This window comes from Pyrgilauda ruficollis, unplaced genomic scaffold (assembly GCF_017590135.1).
Source record: "Pyrgilauda ruficollis isolate IOZ18807 unplaced genomic scaffold, ASM1759013v1 scaffold104, whole genome shotgun sequence".
NCBI lineage: Eukaryota > Metazoa > Chordata > Aves > Passeriformes > Passeridae > Pyrgilauda > Pyrgilauda ruficollis.
In genome coordinates this window covers 1089345-1109140 of record NW_024508545.1, presented here as the reverse complement: position 1 = coordinate 1109140, position 19796 = coordinate 1089345, and the positions used below count along the sequence as shown (strand labels likewise).

Genomic DNA, 19796 nt, shown 5'->3' with positions numbered 1-19796 from the left:
CTGATTTGGCCTATATGAGGAGAATTTAAACCCAAGGTACACACGTATCTACTGTCACTTACCAAACCAGACTCGTGTGCAAGAACTAGAAACCCATGAAGTGGGATACAGTAGGGAGTAAAAGGACATAAGGAACAAAGGCCTATTTGGATGGAGCAATGCAAAATGTTCCTCTCACCATGGTCAACCCGACAGCAGAACAAGCTCCCCAAGAGCCAGAGCTGATGGAAAATTTAACTGAATGCATTTGCCATGTATAACCAGTGTTAGAACCAAATATTTGTTGAATGCAGAGCAAACATTTTGGGTTCAATTCCAGACAGATGACCTGCTGAAATATAGGACCTGAATTTCATTGTCTTGACATTGACTCTGGTATAATGTCAGTGAAAGGAGGGTGCAACCTGCCACCATTCTGCTAGGGTTGCATTTTGCACCCATCCTGACTGAGACAGGCGTGAAGTGCTCCACAAAGCTTCAAGCACGACACTCCAACCAAGGCAGGTCCTGCTCTCCATCTGCCACCCTCCACAAAGCCTTTGCTCTTCCCTTGCACCTCACAGCTCTCAGCAGCTCTGAGCAGGCTGCTCAGTTTGCATGAACCTCAGAGGAGATGGGATTGGGATTCACATGGCATCTGTTATCCAAAAGGTGGCTGACTGAGGCTGACCCTGCCGTGGTGTCTTCACATGCTGGCATCTGCTAAGGGTAACAGGACAGAGTGGGAAAGGCAGCAGAGGCGGGGCTGTTCAGCCTGGGGAAGAGAAAGTTGTGTGGAGACCTCATAACAACATTCCAGTATGTGAGAGGGGCCCAGAGGGAGGCTGGACAGGGGGTCTTCTGCAGGAACTGCAGTGATAGCACAAGGAATAAAGGGTACAAGTTGTAAAACAAGAAATTTAGGTTAGCTATCAGGAAGAAAATTTATACTGTGAGACACTGGCACAGATTGCCCAGGGAGGCTGTGGATGCACCAGCCCTGGTAGTTCTCAAAGCCAGGCAGGATAAGACCTTGAGCAACCTGGTCTGGTGAGAGGTCCCTGCCCATGGCAGGGAGGGGTAGAGAGTGGATGGTCTCTAAGATCCATTCCAACCCCTTAATGTTCTATGATTCTGTGATTCCATGACAGGCAGCCAGAAAATCAGAGAATAATGAAGAAAATGGTCCTTCTTATATAATTATCAAATGGGCAAGACCAAATCTTTGCCCAGGCCTTTTCCTCATCCATCTGCATGTTGTTCCTGCCTTGGCTGAGTCTCCTGACAGCAGGTAAGCTGCTAAGGCAGAGGGTATGGGATCACTCTTTCCCTCCCCATCTATGCAGAGATCAGTGAAAACAACAAAACAGTTATTAATTCTCCCTAGGATTTCAAAGCCTAAGTTCCACAACACAGCATTTTCTTCAGCTGCTTTAGCTCTCTTTTAACACGCTGGTATGTGTTTGCCTTTGAGGAGTATAAATGACCCTTTCAAATTCAGCACAGGGATGGCCAGGGATGACAATTGATAACAATAATATTTTTCATGTTAGCAACACTTTTCATTCAGAGGGCTCTCAAATTGATTTTCAAAACAGTACACCTTCCCTTCATCCAGCACCAAAATGAACCTGCCTCCAAGGTGGAACAAAGGACCCATCAATGCAAGGTGGCAGTACACAGCAATTTAGGGCAGGAAGTCCAGAATTATATGTCCCACCGAAGGCAGAGGGTCAAGTAAAGTTGGCTGAAAGCATATCCTGAATAAGAGCCTGGACAAAACATCATCACCAGCTCCAGCTCAGGAGGGAAAGTGCAAGGGGATCATCACTCACTAGAAAAGGTCAGAGCCCCAATCTTTACGTCCTGAACAGGGGCAGGGCACTGTGTTAATGCTCACATTCAGAAGGGCCTTAAAAGAAAAAGAAAAAAGGCAATTTGCTGACTGCACTTCTGAAGCCTTTGCTGCAACAAAAAGAAAGGGCACTATGAGTTTTTTGGTCTCCCTTTTCCAGTAGAAAGGAAAGGTTCTATTGAACTTCAGTCTACACTGTGCTACACTTTACAGGAAGCCCAACCCACTCTGAAATTAATATGAACAGTAAGAGGAGACCATAAAGTGGAAAACTCTTGAAGTGAGTACAAGACTATTCATAAAATGAGTGAGAAAAGGAAATAGGTGATTATAAAAGGTCATTAGAAATGTCAGCTTACAAATGGCATTGTGTGAAGGGAGGTGTAACCCACTGGAAGACAAATCTACCACAGCTGAACTTGCAGAGGACACCCATAACTTCAATCTCTTTTGTTCAGGGGTTTACATTTAGGAAATTTCTTTCATAATGCTATCACTGCAAAACTTACAGAAATCCAAAGAATGGGGACTAATCCACCCAGCTTCCATTCCCAACAGATGAATGAAACTAAAAAACTTTCCTAGCCACCAGGAATTCAGATGCTCAGCAGCAGATCCAGCAATTACCTGAACACAACAGCTGTATGAAATTGGAAGGTCCTGAGAAAAGACATCTGAGACATCTGTTACTCAAACACCTCTAGTCCCCTGCCAGATCCCACAGACAGGATTCCAGCTTTTATAAAACGTTTCTGAGATTAAATTTTCGGCAGCATTTTGGTTCACCAAATGAAACTTCTTTCTCCTTAGAGCACCACCAGCAGCAAGTGAATGGATAAGTGAAGGTGATCCGACTTGCTAAGGGAAACACCTGTGTCGTGGAAGGGTGAAACACTCTGACGTGGCAGGAAGAACAAGATGCACAAGCATTGCTTGAGTATTTTGAACACTAAAAATTTAATTGGTTAGATAAGTGTTATGACAGAGGTATAAGGTTGCTTTTAATAGGCACCAGATCCAAAAGGGATGTGTTTATCAGTGGTGCTATATATAACACTTCTATGAGTTCTCAGTGACTGGAACACTTTCCTACAGTTCCAAGTTCTCTGTATGATCTTCTACCCTGCTTTATTATACCAGCAAAGTATTTTTAAAAGCCCTTTACTGCCCAGATACCACAGACATTTAACAGCCTCTCTCTTTAAATTTTACTTATTGTTTTAGGTCTTTATAACTTGTGCATGATCCAATGATTTTTTCAAGCAGAGATTCAAACTCTGCCGCAAATGTGGGCACAGGAGATGGTGGACAACAAACACTCACTCCTACAATTCTCTCCTCTTGCTTCATTCCACCCATGTAATTCCAAGTTAGTCAATGCTTTCACTTATTTTTATTACTCTTATTTCTTTTAGCTGAGAGAAACATTAACTGAGGGGGTGTGATCCAGATTTGCTTAGATAAAGTACGGGAGCCTTTGCACTCCTTCATTTCATGCCTCAGTGCGTTTCTTGCTAACAAGTGTAAGAAATGCAAGGGAGAGACACAAAGGCTAAGGTAGATTCTCCAAAATTTGGTCTCAGTCCTCTGCTATGCCCTCAGCAGATATAACAGTGCTGGCTGCCAAAGGAACTTAGCTCTGACACAATTCAGCCCAGGACAGTTAGCTATTTAAAGAGGAGGGTTTATTTTACACACGTTTCACCCTCCTCCCCTACAACCTCCTACCCTGTTTTTTTAAGATGGGAAATTATCAGTAGCCCTGAACATGTAAAATTTCACAGCAGCTTACCAGACAATTTGTATTGGTCCCTTCATCTTTGCTGTTACTTTTATTCTTCTATAAATTCCTTCAACCATTGAACACTGTTATTCCCACAACAACTTTGGCAAAGGTCAAAATAACGTGGCAGGTTTGCTCCAATTTTCCACTGCTACCGGCCAGGTAATGAAGAGCTAGATGGAGACAAAAGATGTTTTCCTTTCCTTTTCTGTCCTAAAGGATTTTGTCCTGGAATTCCACACAGTCAGTGAAAACATTTTAAAAAGTAATTAAGGTGGACTTTGTGGGATGAGAAGGTTGTGGAGATTGGTTTCAATCCAGTACTTAAGTCATTGTGCTTTTTCTGAAACAATAACAACATCAATGGATAGCACTGCCTCACCTTTTAAAAAAGAACATGAAACTGCTAGGGAAACCAAAATAATTATAAATTAAACTACTGTTTACTCTCAGAAGACCTCTGGTGCCTGAAAGCTCTATTCTGACATATATATGTATCTATATAATTCTGCAAACCACAATCCAGTGACTTGGAGAGAGAAGTTTGACTTCTTACAGCTGTTTTGCACAAGATGAACATCACTGCATGCCTCACCTCAACAGTGCAGTGTTTTCTTCAAGGAATCCAGAAATCCTCAAAAAGTGTCCTTGATTTAGGCTCTGCTAGGTGCAACTGAAGTCCCAGGGAGCTAAGCTCTTGGTTAGTCTCACCAGCTGTTGAATCCTGCTGCAACCGGGATCTTAAAATGGATCTTAAAATCCTATCCTTGCAAGGACAGCACATGCATTAGATTATACTGAAATCGGCTTCAGTTTGAAAAGAAAAACAAATTAGCAGACAAACAAAAAAAGTCTGAGAGAGATTATTTAATCCCTAACACTGAGTTCAACCTTTGGAAAGAGTCAAAATCTCGTGAGGCTTCAGGGGAAAGGAGGACACTCAGATGAGGCCGAAGCAACCCACAGGGGAAGCTGCCTATTTCATTTCTGGAACATGGGCCATGTGAATCTATTTTTAGCTTTGAACTGAGTTCCTCTGCCTCCTGCCAGAAGTCCCGAGCCCTGTGCTGGTGCAACGAAAGCAATGGCTCAGCCATTCTCTAATAGCTTTTACTTCTTAATAAAGAGCAGCACTTAGGCAAAGGATGAGGTTACTGTCGGAGGGGTCATGATTAATAATGATTAATTTGATCCTTGCCAACATGAACTGGATCCACCATTCACTAAATAATTACTCTGCAGCATGGATACCATTTCCAGAGCAGGCACATGTTTGTCATATTAAAACCAAGACCAAACACAGGGAAGGAAAAGTGGATCTGACTTCTCAGTAACACCTGATCTCACAGGAACCACCAGAAAAGTTAAGCAAAGAGGTGGGAAAAAAAGGGAAAAAACCCTATAACAACAACTGCAAATCAAAGTATAAAAGCAGTTAAACACTGATGAGTCACCCACCTTTTGGGAGAAGCAATGGAAAGCAAATAAAACTAAACCCTCAGAAAGGAAAGTTGCACGTGCTGAGGATATGGTGCACTCTGCTACTTCTGGCTCTTAACCTTATGCATAACTCTAATATGCACATTATTTGCCCACCCACACATTTCCCTCCTGTTCTTAAATTACATTTTTGTTTTCCTCAGAAAGCACACCACTGAAATTGCTCCCTGGGAAACATCTTTCCTTCTTTATGTTAGTATGCTACTTGGCACAAGGAAATCCTAGTCCAGGACTGTCATTCTTAAACAACAATGGATCTCAAATAATAAGGAACTTTATAACTTTATAACATTATGGGGAAGTATAAACTAATGTGAATCTAATAAGCACTCCAAAGGGCATATATGAACCTTACAATTACAGCAGGATGCTTGTGGTGCAGAGACTTGGTTCTGGGCCTCAGAGCATGGATAAATTTTACTCCCACAAAGCACACAAACAACAAGCAATGGTGCCAAAGGCAGACAAGGATATGCGGGTTTTTCTTCAAAAGGTGACCTTATCTGGGAACTCCTCTCCATCATCTTGCTTCACTGACCCAAAGCCTGCTCGAGACCATCCACGGGGGATGCTACTCTAGTTCTTCAGTGCACTCAGCTCTATTCCCTTAGAGGATTTCAAAGCTTTGGTGGGATTTATATTGCACTGTTTACCCTACTACATCATCATGCAGGGTTTGATTTGGACTGGGAGGCCACAGAACACAGACTACCAGTCCCTCTCCTGGTCTGGTGCAAATCCAACAGGAATGTTGGGTTCCTTGTGCCTGTTGTGAAATCCCAGCCCCGTCTAAGCCCATTTGGACTTCTGCCCTTGACAGGTCCAGATTTTACACACTAGTGACTTGCAACATGGAAAATACCATGCAGATAGTTGGTGTCTTTGCCAAACTCAGGGAAGCAGGGCTCAGGTCAAGGGGTGCCTTTGCTTCTAGAACCATCCTGGAGAATCACAGAATATTCTGATTTGAAAGGGTCCCACTAAGATCATTAAGTGCAACTTTTAGCCCTGCACAAACACCCCAGCAATCACACCCTGGGCACCCCTGAGAGTGGTGTCTAAACTCTCCTGGAGCTCTGGTAGCCTCAGGGCCCTGATCATTCCCTGGGGAGCCTGGGCAGTGCCAGCACCCTCTGAGGAAGGAACCTTTCCCTGATCTCCAAACTAAATCCCGTCTTATTCAGTTTCATGCTGTTTCCTCAAGTCCTGTCTGCTCACAAAAATGAAGAGATCAGTGTCTGCCCCTCCTCTTCCCTTCACAAGCAAGTTGTAACTGCAATGGGGCCTCCCCTAAGTCTCCTCTTCTCCAGGCTGAAGTAAGAAATGCTGGTCAATTAAATCCTTGGCAATGAGGATATGTTTTGGTTCAGCTGGGGCAGTGTGTTTAGGATTTTTTTCCAGTTTCCAAATTCACTTGAAGGAATGAATGAAAAATCAGCTCTTTGCAGAACATCACCTTTCACAAAAATTTCAGCTAAAAAGTAGCTGGTGACTTTAAAACCAAGCCTTTAAATAGCTAATGGTATAAAAACCACATACATATTTATGCATACATTCATGCAAATGAAAACTAAGTTACATTTTCACAAAACTTTACAGAGGTACCAGAGTGAAACGCAAAGGAACATTATTAAAAAAAAAAAAAAAAAAAATTAAAAAGGTCCCAACAACAATAACAATAATGAAGGGAAATCGTTCAAATCTGAGAAAGGGTGCAGGAGGCAGGGGTAGAGCTCTGCAAACCAAACTAAATCCAGTGCACTGTTTTTCTCCTTCACAAAGTGAAACAAGCTGTTCCTAAAAAAATTCTTCCTTGGTTTTCTAGCAATTATTGTCCTGGAGGATTAGCCTACAATCATCAGCAAGTGTTTGCCTTTCCCAGCCGATGTCACCATAGAAGTCTGTATTTATCTACAAGGCCTAGGGGATAATTTATAAGCTGATCTGAGGTCCTGCATTTGCAGACAAATGTTCCACACTACCACCCACCCTCCTGTACTAGTTTCCTTTCCATCTACCTCCTATCCCCTGAAATATATACAGGACCCTGCCAGGAGCATGAAGAATGAACTTTATAGCCTTTGAAGCAAGCACTTTCCCAACAGTTTATGTTGATACAGAAAATAAAGAGGTACTGATATGGTCAACACATCATCAGGCATAAAAATTAGATTTCAGGAAGTAACTGAATGTAAAAAATATTTTATCACAGTTCCAGAAATCATCAAAGAGAATGGGATATTTTTTCCGTCTGAAAACTGTTGCCTACACGCTAATTAAAATATTGCCATTTGTGAGTTTGAGGTCTACTACCCAGAGTTTGCTAGAGATAGTGTTTTTTAAAACCTCTCTGCAATCAAAATGTTCCAACTTTATTTCTGATCTATGCTGCCAGTGCTTTAATGGTGTTTTGGTCCTCTTAAAGTAATTCAACCAGAGTACATCAAAATACAAAAGACTAAGATTAGTAAGAGTGCTTATTTCTAAATTAATTTTCCCCTGATGTGTTAGAACCTCAAAATGAGAATATTAAGCTTGCATTTGAGAGAATGGGAAGCTAGTCTTTTAAATAAAGGTAATATGAATACTTGTCTTGATGGTAAACTGATGATACAGCTCATGACAATTAATTTGTTAATTTGAAAATTCTAATAAAAGCACCCAAGCAAAACAAAGCAGATCAATGAAATACTTAATTCTAGAAAGAATTTTTAAGTGTGACCAACATTCCTCATAACAGAGAATACTGCAGAACATGTACATGGATGGATGGATAGGCTTATAGATGAGATCTGTTCTCAAATCTCAAACATTAACAAAACAAGGTTTTGAGACACTATTATTAATTAAAGTTGATGAACATGCATGTTGAAGGTGAAAAACACTTTTCTTCCTAAGAATTCTTCTCTTTTCCTTTCAGGAAACTATCAGGAGTTTCTGGAGCTTCATGGACACAGTTTGAATCTGCCTCAGGTCTAAACCCAGACATAGGCTGTCCTCAAGATACATTAGATAGCAAAGTTATTTGGTAATTGAGACCAGCTGCTTCACTCTGCCACATTTAACATTGGGTGACCTGATTTTATAAATGTTTATGCTCAAACCAAATTTTGTTTGATTTTTGGAAAAAATTATCTCTAGATTCAAACTCATCTTGAGCTACAAAGAGGAGGCCATTAAAACTTTAAAAAAAAAGTTGTCAGGGATGAACTTGGCTAGTCTGAATAAGTGCCAAGTGGTAGGGGGACAGAAGAGACCACCAGCTGGCTGTTCTTGCAAGCACAGTCCATCTCACTTGCAATTACTGAACCCCAAAAGTGATCCCACCAACGTCAATTTGACCAATTTTAGAAAAAGGGGTCATTCATTCCAAGTAATGAATATTGAAACCTGGTCATTGGTTTGTGAACAAATGTCATGAGGAACTCCAATAAAGAACGTCCTTGTGATGGTGTCACTTCAGAACAAAAGCATGCAATGAACTACCACCCATCCAGGCAGCTACAGTAGGAGACCAAAGGTTGCATGCATTTAGCCAGCAAGGAAATGCAATATTCTTTAAGAAAGGCATTGCCTGGAGTGGATTCTTATAAAGAAACAGAATTCATGAATAAATAAACCAGATGGGAATGAGCCAGGCTAGGGAATTAAAATCTCCTAGTGCAATGAATCCCCAGTCTTGCTTGAGGGTTTTTCTACAAGTAACAAACACAAAAACATTAATGTTGTACCATTGTCAATCATGCCAAGGACTCTGTTTGTGTCCAGGAATTCTGATATGCAACAACACAGATCAAATCCACCAGATGTTAAGACATTCTCAGATTTCACCAGTTAAGGTACATATTGACTGACCTGATCTGAGTCTTTCACTTGAGAATTTTTCCCTTTTCTGCAACCACAACTCATAAGCAGTTTTGCATCTCCAATGACTTTTCCCTATAAGAGATAAGGAAGGAAAAACATCAGCACAGTCTGAACCACTGAAGACTAAGAGACTTGTATTTGTGATCAGGAGAAGGGGAAGAAAGGGCATCAGGGAAGCCTGCGGATTCTTCCTGTGCTGCTGGGAGGTTCACTTTCACAGAGGGGGAGCTCCCAATCTGCCAGGAAGACTTCCCCAAAGGATAATATCCCAGCATTAGGGAAGTCAGAGGCAGAAGGAAAGCAAGGTGTGTGGAAAAAGAGAGTGGAAAAGCAAATCTGAAAAGAAACACATTATTTTAACCCATGGTTTTCATACACTTACATGAACAGGAACATATCTAGCATACTCACCCAATACCAATACCAAACAGCAGTGACTTGAGAAAAAGCTCATACACTACTTTTTCTGTTCACCTTTACCAACTTAATGCCTACTTGCTTCTAATGTGCCCAGATTTGGTGCAATAAAGTCTTCAGGAGATACTTGCTCTCAGTAGAACAATGGGCCCACATCACCCCTGGTAAACCCATGCCAGGAATCCAAGAGCACACTCTCACCTAACACTGCTGGTACAGACTCTGCAATGTCTGTGACATAGACTCATAGAATGTTTGGGTTGGAAGGGACCTTAGAGATCACCCTGTTCCACCCCCTGCCATGGGCAGGGACATATTCCCCTAGACCAGGTTGCTCCAAGCTCTGTCTAATCTGGTTTTGGACACTTCCAGGGATTGATGCTCAAACCAGCTGAGATTTGCAATGAAACAGAGTCCACTCACTCTCCTTTTACCAGCAATCAACAGACTGAGAAAAAAGCTGAGCTCAGACATCTTTGTTTTTGTTGAAAAACCCATCAGACTGACTGAGTACGATCCAAGCAGAAAGGTTCCTCATGTTAACAGGGTTCTTTTCTGGGGATTATTTGTCACTTTGGTTCCTCACCAAAGTATTTTTGTTGCTCATCAAACCTGGACATCTTGATAAATCACTATGGCAGAAAGGAGTTGGGATTCCAGACCTGGTAAAAAATGCTGCTTGAATTTAAACTGCATGGAGTCAAAAAGAGCCAGTGGAGTCCTCACAAATGTATCAAAATTACTTGTTTTTCCATAGGCACACACAAAAAGACATTGCCTACTTCCAGACTGTTGCTGTCCACAGTTGAAAAATAAACACTCTTGGCATCTGCTGGGAAACGGAGGCAGAATCTGCTCATGTGCAGCCATGAACAGTCATGACATTTCAGCTGGATTAATTTATATAGAAAAGAAGATCCCAACACGGTTAGTGAGTTTAGCCAAGTGGAAATGCTCTGGCCTAAATGATGAGGAAGGGAAAGGGCATGATTAAAAGGAATTGCAGCCATTGCTCAATGTCAGGGCACAGCAGAGAGATCACCCTTGATGGCAGGAATTAAAAACAGGCAGATAAACTTTTGGTCACCTTGGGAGAGTCTGCAACCTGCCAGGTGTGGAGAGGTCTCTTACTTGGTGAGCTCAGCATCTCACAAATCCCAGCAAGGTCAGATAATGTGCAGAAATTATCTTTTTCTCTCCTTTCAAAAGAGAAGCTGGGAAAAAACTACAACACTGAAAAAGTTGTACTGATACCTAATCTGATAACTACCCAAAATGCCTCATGTTTGGGCTGCTGATTACAAAGTGTCAGACTCTGAGGTTTTCAGGGGACTACTTCCAACTGGCCTCCTCTGCCTGTGACTCCCATCTGTCAAAGGTGTTTCACTCTTGCCCACTCTTACTACAGTCCTTCAACAACTGGTCTGTAATCTATTAAAGCTTTTTTTTTTTTTTTTTTTTTTTTTCTCAGAAGTGCTTAAACAATAAGTTAAAGCAAGAGTATTAAAAGACTGTGATTGAGACAGGAAACTGAGGCACAGGGAGAGACCCCTTTGTCTAACCACAGAGACCTACCTTCTAGACACCCCACAGCATATGAGACAAATTGGAACTATAAAAAGAACTAGGAAAGACTCACATATTTCCCAAAAAGCCACTGGATGCCTTGGGGTGGCTATATCATAAACATACACTTGTGGTAAGGAAACTATATCCACATATGTCTCATTGTGCTCAGCTTGTCCCACTGTCCACTGCAAAGCTGTTATGTCAAATACGATAATCCAACCTTTTTTAACCACAAGCCAAGGGAAAAATACTCCAATTTTTAGACCCTTCTATGGGTCTAATGCCACCTGAGCTCATGGCAAACCACGGCCATGTTCTTCTGCCCAAACAGAAGTATCACCAGTTTTATTTAACAGAGAGACATTACAAGATGTTTCCCATAACCACCTGGAAAATCAAGAGAACAAGGGAAATATGAACCCAAAACTTGAGAGTTTTTTTGTTTTCCTTTGACACTACAAGAATGAATGGGCTTTCAATTTCCTAAGAAAACCCAAATGAAAGCAATGCACTGGATAAATAATCCCACCTCCTTTTCCAGCAGATGCACCTCCCTTAATGTGCTTTGGATGAATGAGCTACTACCTCCACCTTATTTTAGGAAAGCTTCTTACGAGCAGATGATTAATTTGCAGATAGGTGTCTAACATTAGGCAGCTAAGTTGAAAGGCAAAAGGGGAAAAAAAAAAAAAAAAAAAGCATATGGACAACATTTGCAGCCAGTCGCAACTCTGTTCCAGAGCAGATGGAGGCCTTGTCATTCAGGGGTTTCCTCACATACACCAAGCAGTTCAGTGGGGATAGGGAAAGGGGCTTCTGTTTGGATGCTTCTGTCTGGAACCAGATTAGAGGAAAGCATGCTTTTCCACAGCACACGCCTTGTGTTACATTAAACATGCATGTGCAACTTCAGCTTTTATTCAGCGATCTGAAACAGAGCCCTACAGGGTGCTAAGGGTTAGTGAGATTTTGTTTGTTTATCTGTATGTTATTTTACAGTTTCCAATGCCCAAGGAGTTTGTTAAGAAATTAAAACACCTCGCTGGGGCTATCCTGCTGTGGTTGTTGCCTCCTGATATTTCCCTCCTTTCTTCGTCCAGCAGTGCTTGATGCTTATAGGGAAAGAAAGAACACCACAAAGAGAGGAGCCTCATCTGACTGACTATAGATGTCTGGTATTAATTCATTGAGAATAATTTCTGTGTTTCCTGGCCTTTTAATAACATGAGGTGCTATTGTTTAGAAGCAGGTAGGCACAAGGTTTTCCAACAGGGAAGATCGCTTTGCCTTCTGCTGACTCACATCCACTGCCAGACATCACCCTTCCCAAGGCAAAAGAGCAAGAAGGCTCCTTGACATATGTCCTATTATCCGCCTCTTATAGGGAATCTGGCTGGCCTCACCCACCTCCTTGCACCATAAGCTCCAGTAGTTGGCCAAAGTTTGCAGAAAAATAAAAAAAAAAAAAACCATAATAATAGTAACAGGCTTAATTATCTCAGCTGCACGGGTGACAGGAGCTGAGCAGTTGCCAGTTTTAACAGCCTGTGGTCGAGAAAAACTGAACTGCATCACCCAGAAGTCAAATGAGGGTCGGTCACAACTCGTTTCACGCCAGCAGCTCCAGGGGAGGCGCAGGGCACACACAAATCACTGCAGCATTGCCCAGAGCCATCCCGTGTGGAGCTGCCAGCCCCGCTTAAAGGAGTCAGACACGAGGCACATGGCACCGGCCGGCCTCCAGGGAGCTGCCAGGCTCTGTGCTCTGGAGTTGCTGGCTGGGATTAACAGTAGGATCCTGTCTTCCAAGTCTGTGGCTGGAAAGCTCAGCTCCAGAGGTGGGCTTGGCTTAGCACTGTGCCATGCACCTTGCAGAAGCTGACAGGTCCAGCTGGGCTCTAACCTGCTTGGTTTTCATTAGCCTTTCTCTCTTTTGAGTGACGGCAATTGAAAATACTGGAAACAGCTTTTTCCCTAGGGAGCTGGCACAACCACTCGGAGGGTGGTCGGGCACTGGAACCACCCCAGAGAAGGCCTGAAGTCTGCCAGAGTCCAAAAAGCATTTGGACAAGGTTCTTAGGCACACAGTGTGATCCTTGGGGCTGTCCTGTGTAGGGCCAGGACTTGGACTCGATGATCCTTGTGAGTCTCTTCCAACATGGGATATCATTCTTTGAGACTATGTATAGCACTGCAACAGCACACTCTAAAAATCCCCATGGCTGCATAAACACCATTAGGAAGAACAACACATTCAGTGTTTGTTATGTTTTTTTGCTGTTCTGTCAGGGTGATCCACACATTTTGAAGAACCAGTACCCAAGTGCCTACAGTGGTAGAGTGGGAGAGAAGGGGGAAAGGAAGGGAAACAAGAACTGAATCCAAGGTGGAGGCAAGCAGCAGTACAACAGACAGCTGGTGTTTGGGTGGTGGTAAATCACCCTGAAATGAGCCTCTTCCCTCAGCTCAATGAGGCCTAAACAACAAAGGAAGGCACAGCTTGCAGCCGGACAGCCTGCTAGCCAACCACAGACACACATGACAGCTTCATTCAGGAGCCCGGAGTCAATACAAAAGCTCCGAAATCAATCCGACATCCTGCGACCTCAAACAATGCGCCAAATCTTCTCAGAATTGGAGCCCCAAATGAGGGGGAGCAGCATTCAAGGGAGATCAAAACGCAGGGCTGGCATTGAAAGGGACTAAAAAGGAGAAGAATGTTCCCAGTTTATTAATGGTGAGGTCTGGCCGGCTGCATCCCAGCCACCATAGGTTACGTTCATTAAAGGGCAGCGCTTTGCACGTATTATGCAGAGCGCCTGGAGAGTATGTGTTGTGTGCGTGTGTCCGCCAGCGTGCCCCTCACTTGCTAGAGATCAGGATGTGCCTTTCTGCTTAGCACTGTTGTCTCCATCACAAATTCCTCCTGTGTGAACTGCAAACGGGGTTTTTTCCCACTTGAGCGACTGTATGGGCACAGACGCGCACACGTACACATGCTCTCTCTCATCCCTGAGACTGAAAAGCATAAAGGAACTCAGACAGACTCTTTCCAACTTAAAAAAAAAAAAAAGAAAAAAAAAAAAAGAAAAAAAAAAATAAAGACAACATTTCACATCCCCTTCCCTCCCGGCCATACTTTCAGCTCATACACACAAAATCTATTACAAAAGACCAAAGCATTATGTGATTGCCACTACTGCTGATGGAGTTGATTGCTCCATAAACCCCACTCCTAACATGCCATAAAGGACCTGGTCTCACGGCACAACAAATCCACAAAGGAGAGCAAAGGAAAAAAAAAAGAAAATCTGCTTCAATCCCTGGAGTTGTCCCCTCCGGGCAGGATTGCCCCTGCTGGGGTAGTTTCACTTGCAGAATCTGTCTCGCAGCACTACACAAAAATGACGCCCTCCCCCTTCAGCAACAAAAAGGCCAAGCAAATCCTTTTTATCAGCTTCTCTTTGAAGGCAGGTGGAACAGTATAATATAGACATACACAGGGAAAAAAAAAAAAAAAAGAAAAATACAATTTGCAAAAGTACTGTTTGGATTTGCCTATCCTAATTATCTTTTTTTCAGCTGCCACATTTAAAAGAATCAGACCTTGAAAGTTTTCTCCTTCTCAGATGCACAGCCCAAGATGAAGGGTTTGCTAGAGGAGGTCAGACTTGAAAAATATTTATTTTTTTATGCTGAAATATGAGTAGATGAAGAGAAAGTACTAAAATTTTTAAAGCTGTCTATGGGTCTTGATGCACATTTCCCATGAGTTTTTACTGAAGATGTGTCAAAGCCTAATCGCCTTTGCTTTTCATGTGTTACATTGATCTGATATTCAGAACAGACATGGCTGAGGAAGTGAGCAAGATTTCTCAAATTGGAGAATCTTAGACAATCAGAAACTGAAAACATTAAATGCTCCTTAGGATGCAGCAAGTCCCATATATTTTGTCTCAAAATTAGGGGAAAAAAATTAGAAAAATTACGCAGGCTCCACCCCTGGAATTGATCAAAGAGAGGATGGATAGAGCTTTGAGCAACCCGGTCTAGTGGAAGGTGAAGGTGTCCCTGCCCATGGCAGGAGGTTGAAACTAGATGATCTTTAAGGTCCCTTCCAATGCAAATTGTTCTGTGATTCCATTAAATGAATGTTAAGGGTCCACAAAATATCTTTATGCTTATTCACACTTCATTCACACTGTCACAAGTCTACACTGTTACTGCGACCACTCTGGAGTCTTTGAAGACCACAAGTATGACCTCTCTCTCCTCCTTTGAGAAGACATCTCAAATTTTACTTCGTGGTAATGCCATACAGATGCCAGAGGGCAACTGGGCAAAGACAAATGTAGCAGATGCAAACAAGCTTTTTTGAGGAAGGATGGAAGGTCACCTCTAAGGGCAAGGCAATGGGTGATGTCCAAACCCAGGCAAGAAGACTGGAGCAGTCCTCACCTGCTTTACCAACAGTAAGTCAAAAAACCTCTCCACTAGCATTTGTAGAAAGCTGCATCCAGTGTGGGTGAGTGCCCAAATATGTGCTAGATGAATGGTAGGAAATGATGGAGGCTGCAACAATTACTAGCAATGCAGATGAAACACAGTCTGCAGGGATCAAACGGAAAAAGATTGAAAATTAGGTTTTTTTGTGAGGGTAATAAAAGCGGAAACTTTTTTTTTTTCAGATAACTAGTGAGTCTAAATGTACATTTTTCAAATTCAGGAAAACTGAGTGCTTATTTGGATGAACTGCCTTCTTTGTTTTGTTTTGTTTTATCTTGCCTGCTTTAAACTCCACTATTTAAATAATTTAACAATCTATCTTAAATATTTCACCAATAAATCACAGGCTTGTGTTTCTATTTCATGTTAAAACTAATCAGTGGAGGAGTGCCTGAGCTGTAAGTTAAAATTCTGCTCCACCAAGCCAGTGATGCATAATCATTTCTCTGCAGAATCTCTAGTGAATAAAAACTTCTCTGCAGAGTTAAAGCCATATAAAAAGTTCTTTGTGCAGGCTTAGAGCGCAACTGCTGCCCAGGATCATCTGCATCCTGCCAATAGAATCAGGATTTCCAGAGCTAATTGGTGTGTAGAGTTTTCCCACCCTGGCGAACACAAGCATGGAGCTCACAGCTGTGTCTCAGACATGGGCACATCGAGATGGAGTCCCACCCACCAGTCAGGATACTGATAATATCCACAGAGCTCCAAATTGTCCATGTGTGTGATGATCCTATTGGGATTCCATGCTTGTTCTCATCAAAGAGGAGCAAATAGAACAAAATTATGATGTTGTTGGCCAAAATTGGTGTTTTTTTAAAGAAAGCCTCTAGGATTAAAGTGTTGAGAACCTATACCAAGGAACACCAAACCCAATAAGAATCAGCAGGAATGAGACTTCTCAAGTTCCTAAATTGTGTAGCTATTTTAAACTACATTTCAATGAAGCTGAGATTCAAAAGCAACATATTTATTACAAGTAAGTAAAGTACACCTACCTCTCCTCAGTCTCTCCCAAAGACTAAGTACATCATAACAAAGACAGGAAGCCTCACATATCTGTAATTTAGTGCAATTCACTCTAATTTTCTTCCTAAATCATTTAGGACACATTTAAGGCAAGACTCCCTTTGGTCTTAGTCAACAAAATCCAAAATGCATGAATGATGTGAATAGATAGCCAGAAACTGATAGCTTGCACATTGAATCCAAAAAGCAAATTGAGACAGAGAAAAAAGAAGGCCAAAACAGAAGAGAAGGGGAAAGAGGAATCACTGTCAACTACATTGTTATTAAGCTGCCTTTAATTTTGTTTTGTGTCAACTTTTTATTTTGTTTTGTTTCAAAACTTAAAAAGTTATGCCTTTTGCTTCAAAGGACCGTTTAGTGGGTGATCTCACTTTGATGCCCATATGAGCAAAACATACACAATCCTATTTGCAAAGATAAAAAATCATCTAGGCAGCACGACTCCTCTTCTGCAGCTGGGCAAAAAACCCTCAGCATCCCAGGTTCTAAACGTGGCTGGAGCTTGCCTGGGACAGGGGGAGTGAGATGGAAATCGGAGACATCTCCTCCTCCTCCTCCTCCTCGTTTGAGGCAGACATCCCCATCTCTCCTTCCCATGTGCAGCCAACAAGACTTCCTGCACCAACTGACACGGAAACAGCTAATTTACTGCTTTGTGTCGGGAATGCAGCCAAGGTTTCAGTCCCCTGTGCCCCGGACTCCTCTCAGCTGGGCTGCTTCATCTCAAAAAGGGTCTTCCCTTCCTCCTGCCCCTCCCCTCCAACACACACTCCTCCTTCTCTTCTGCTTTTGCAACTTATCTCCCTGCAAGCCACTTCCCAACAGGAGTTGAAATTAAACAGGCTGCCCATATGCCATGGCTCACTTGTTGTCTGTTCCCCTCACTGCCATCTGGCCTATTTGCTCAGCCAAAGAGAAAAACAAAAATAGTGGAAAAAAAAAAGAAAGAATAAAAGAATAAAATAAAGGAAAAGAAAAAGGGGTGGAGGGATAAGGAAAAGAAAAAGGATAAATCCAGACACAATGAAGACGATGAGGGAGGTGATGATGCTGTCTCTCGCATCTGCTCCTTGGCCAGGCTCCCAGATAGATCAGTAATGGAGAGCAGCAGAACCAGTGACAATTAACCCAAACATAGTCCTGTTTATTTAACCTGCTCACAGGGATCAACCCATGTGCTGCTCCCCTGGCAAGGAGGCACCACACTCCAGCAAGGAGATTCCCACTGAAAGACTTCCAGCCAGAGGAGGAAAAGGGAGATCCTCATCTCCTGAACTGGGCTGGCACATTCTTCAGGACATGATGACTGTGATGCTGGGCTAAGATTTTCTTTAACTCCCCAAGTCACCTTATTTTTTTCCTATAGTGGCACAAGCTAGAGCAAGGGGAGGTGACTATAAGGGGGGAAAAGTTGCATTGGATTTTGATGCACCTTAATATCCCAAGGTCCTGACCCTGCAAAACCAGAGGAGAAGAAAAAAAGAAAGTGCCAATAAAGACCTCAGGAAAGGAAAAAAACATATTTCCTAAAATACACTATTATTTCCACACTGCATCTTTAAAAAAATTCATCCCTGGAAAGTGCAGACAAGCAGAGATTTTTGCTTTTTGTTTTTGAAAAGGGAAAAAGAAAAGAGGCTGGCTCAAGGAACTGCATGGCTCGCCATCACAAAACATTGTGGCAGGGTGGGAGCAAATCTGTGGGCAAAACAGAAGTTATGTTTGTTTTTCAAGCTGAAATGAAAGCTTCAAGGTTAAAAAAAAAAAAATAGATTAGCCTGAGAAATAGTTTTCTAAACCAGACAACTACAAAGCTGTTTAAACAACAGAGTGAAAAGGGGAGTAAGAAAACTACTTTTTCAACACCTTTTACTGATTTTTTGGTTTTCTCCTTTTTTTTTTTTTTTTTTTTTTTTTTTTTTTTTTTTTTTTTTTAACTTGGAGTGAGATATTGCTACCTGTGCAGATGGGTGCCAAAAGCCATACAGCTGGTTCCTCTGGAGGCAAACCCCACTGAGCCATGAGATGATGATTATTACCACCAGAGCTGCATGAGATCAAGCAGGGAATCCCCCTCAGGGAGAGGCAGCTGGGGAGGAAGAGCAGACCTCTTTCCAGGGGCTGTGTTTGGGCACAGATGCTGCCCAGAGAGAAAGGTGCAGCACAGACTGATAGGGAAGGAGCACTTTGATTAGCCATGTGCCTACATCTGAGTCCTTCCCAAACATAAAGCAGAGGAGATGATACTCCTGAAGGCAGTATCTTCTGATTCAAGGTTATGTTTTTCCATTGCAGTCTGACTCAACAACAGAACAAAACTGAAGAAATTGAATGTTTCACTTATGATCATTCCTCTACTTACAAGCAATGATCTACATGAATGCTGTCTGTCTTAGGATCCCCATTTATTTACACCTGCATCTGTACATGTAGAGAAGCAACATGCAGTGTGTGGCAATGGTTGCCCCAAAGGAAAGGTTGCATTGAGTTTTCCAGATGTTGGTATTGTGATCCCTAATAAAGAATCAGAAAATCATAGAGTGTTCTGTGTTGGAAGGGACCAACCACAAGGATCACCAAGTCCAGCTCCTGGACCTTCACAGAACAACCACAAGATTCACCCCAAGATTCCTACCATGTGCCTCATACTAGGGAACGACTCCTTCCCCACTCAAACAGCCCACTTGCAGTTGTCAGAAAGGAGGAAGTGCTTTGTGAATGCAAAATACTTTGTAACAGGGGAAACAGAAACCAGAAGTTCATGTAAAACTGAAACACAGCAGCATTTCCATCTTTAACATTTGCTGCAGTCACCCTGCAGAGGGGTCTCCATATTTGGGAACCTATAAAAGCAGGAAGAGCCAGGGAGAAGTCCTGTGTGAGGTGACGAATTTCACTACAGGTTTTCACCACCAGCCCATCCTCTCTCCACTGTCGTAGTTTGTGATCTCACCATGAAGCACCTCTGTGGAGTCATTCCCTCCTATCTCACTGCAGCCCATCCATTATCCTCTGTCTAATTACTTCCACAGCACTGCTGCAACAGAGATATTTCCTACAGCTGAACATTTGTATTCCCAAGAGCTGGCACCTGCCAGGTCAAGTTCCTCAGTCTTTACATTTGATGTTACTACTGCAGGAAGGTGTTCCAGAGAAAAGAAAAGCACACCAAGACGGCAATCAATCTGATTCTTCCATTTGGATATTCCTTTAAACAAAAAGGGACTTGCTAAAGATTGTATTACATTATTATACAGAAATAGGGTGGAAGGAATGAGGAATTGTGCTGAC

At 42.4% G+C, this 19796-nt stretch overlaps 1 protein-coding gene across 2 annotated transcripts in view; it reads right to left on the bottom strand.

The window, feature by feature from the left end:
* The window catches only part of SETBP1 (SET binding protein 1), a 267152-nt gene that overhangs the window by 206884 nt on the left and 40472 nt on the right, over nucleotides 1-19796 (bottom strand). Inside the window, exon 3 of one of the 2 annotated variants that reach the window (XM_041469580.1) lies at nucleotides 8973-9056. The exons of the other annotated variant lie outside the window; for it this stretch is intronic. Coding sequence (XP_041325514.1) covers nucleotides 8973-9056 — 84 coding nt within the window. The remainder of the gene's footprint in view (nucleotides 1-8972; nucleotides 9057-19796) is intronic. 2 annotated transcript variants of the gene reach the window in all.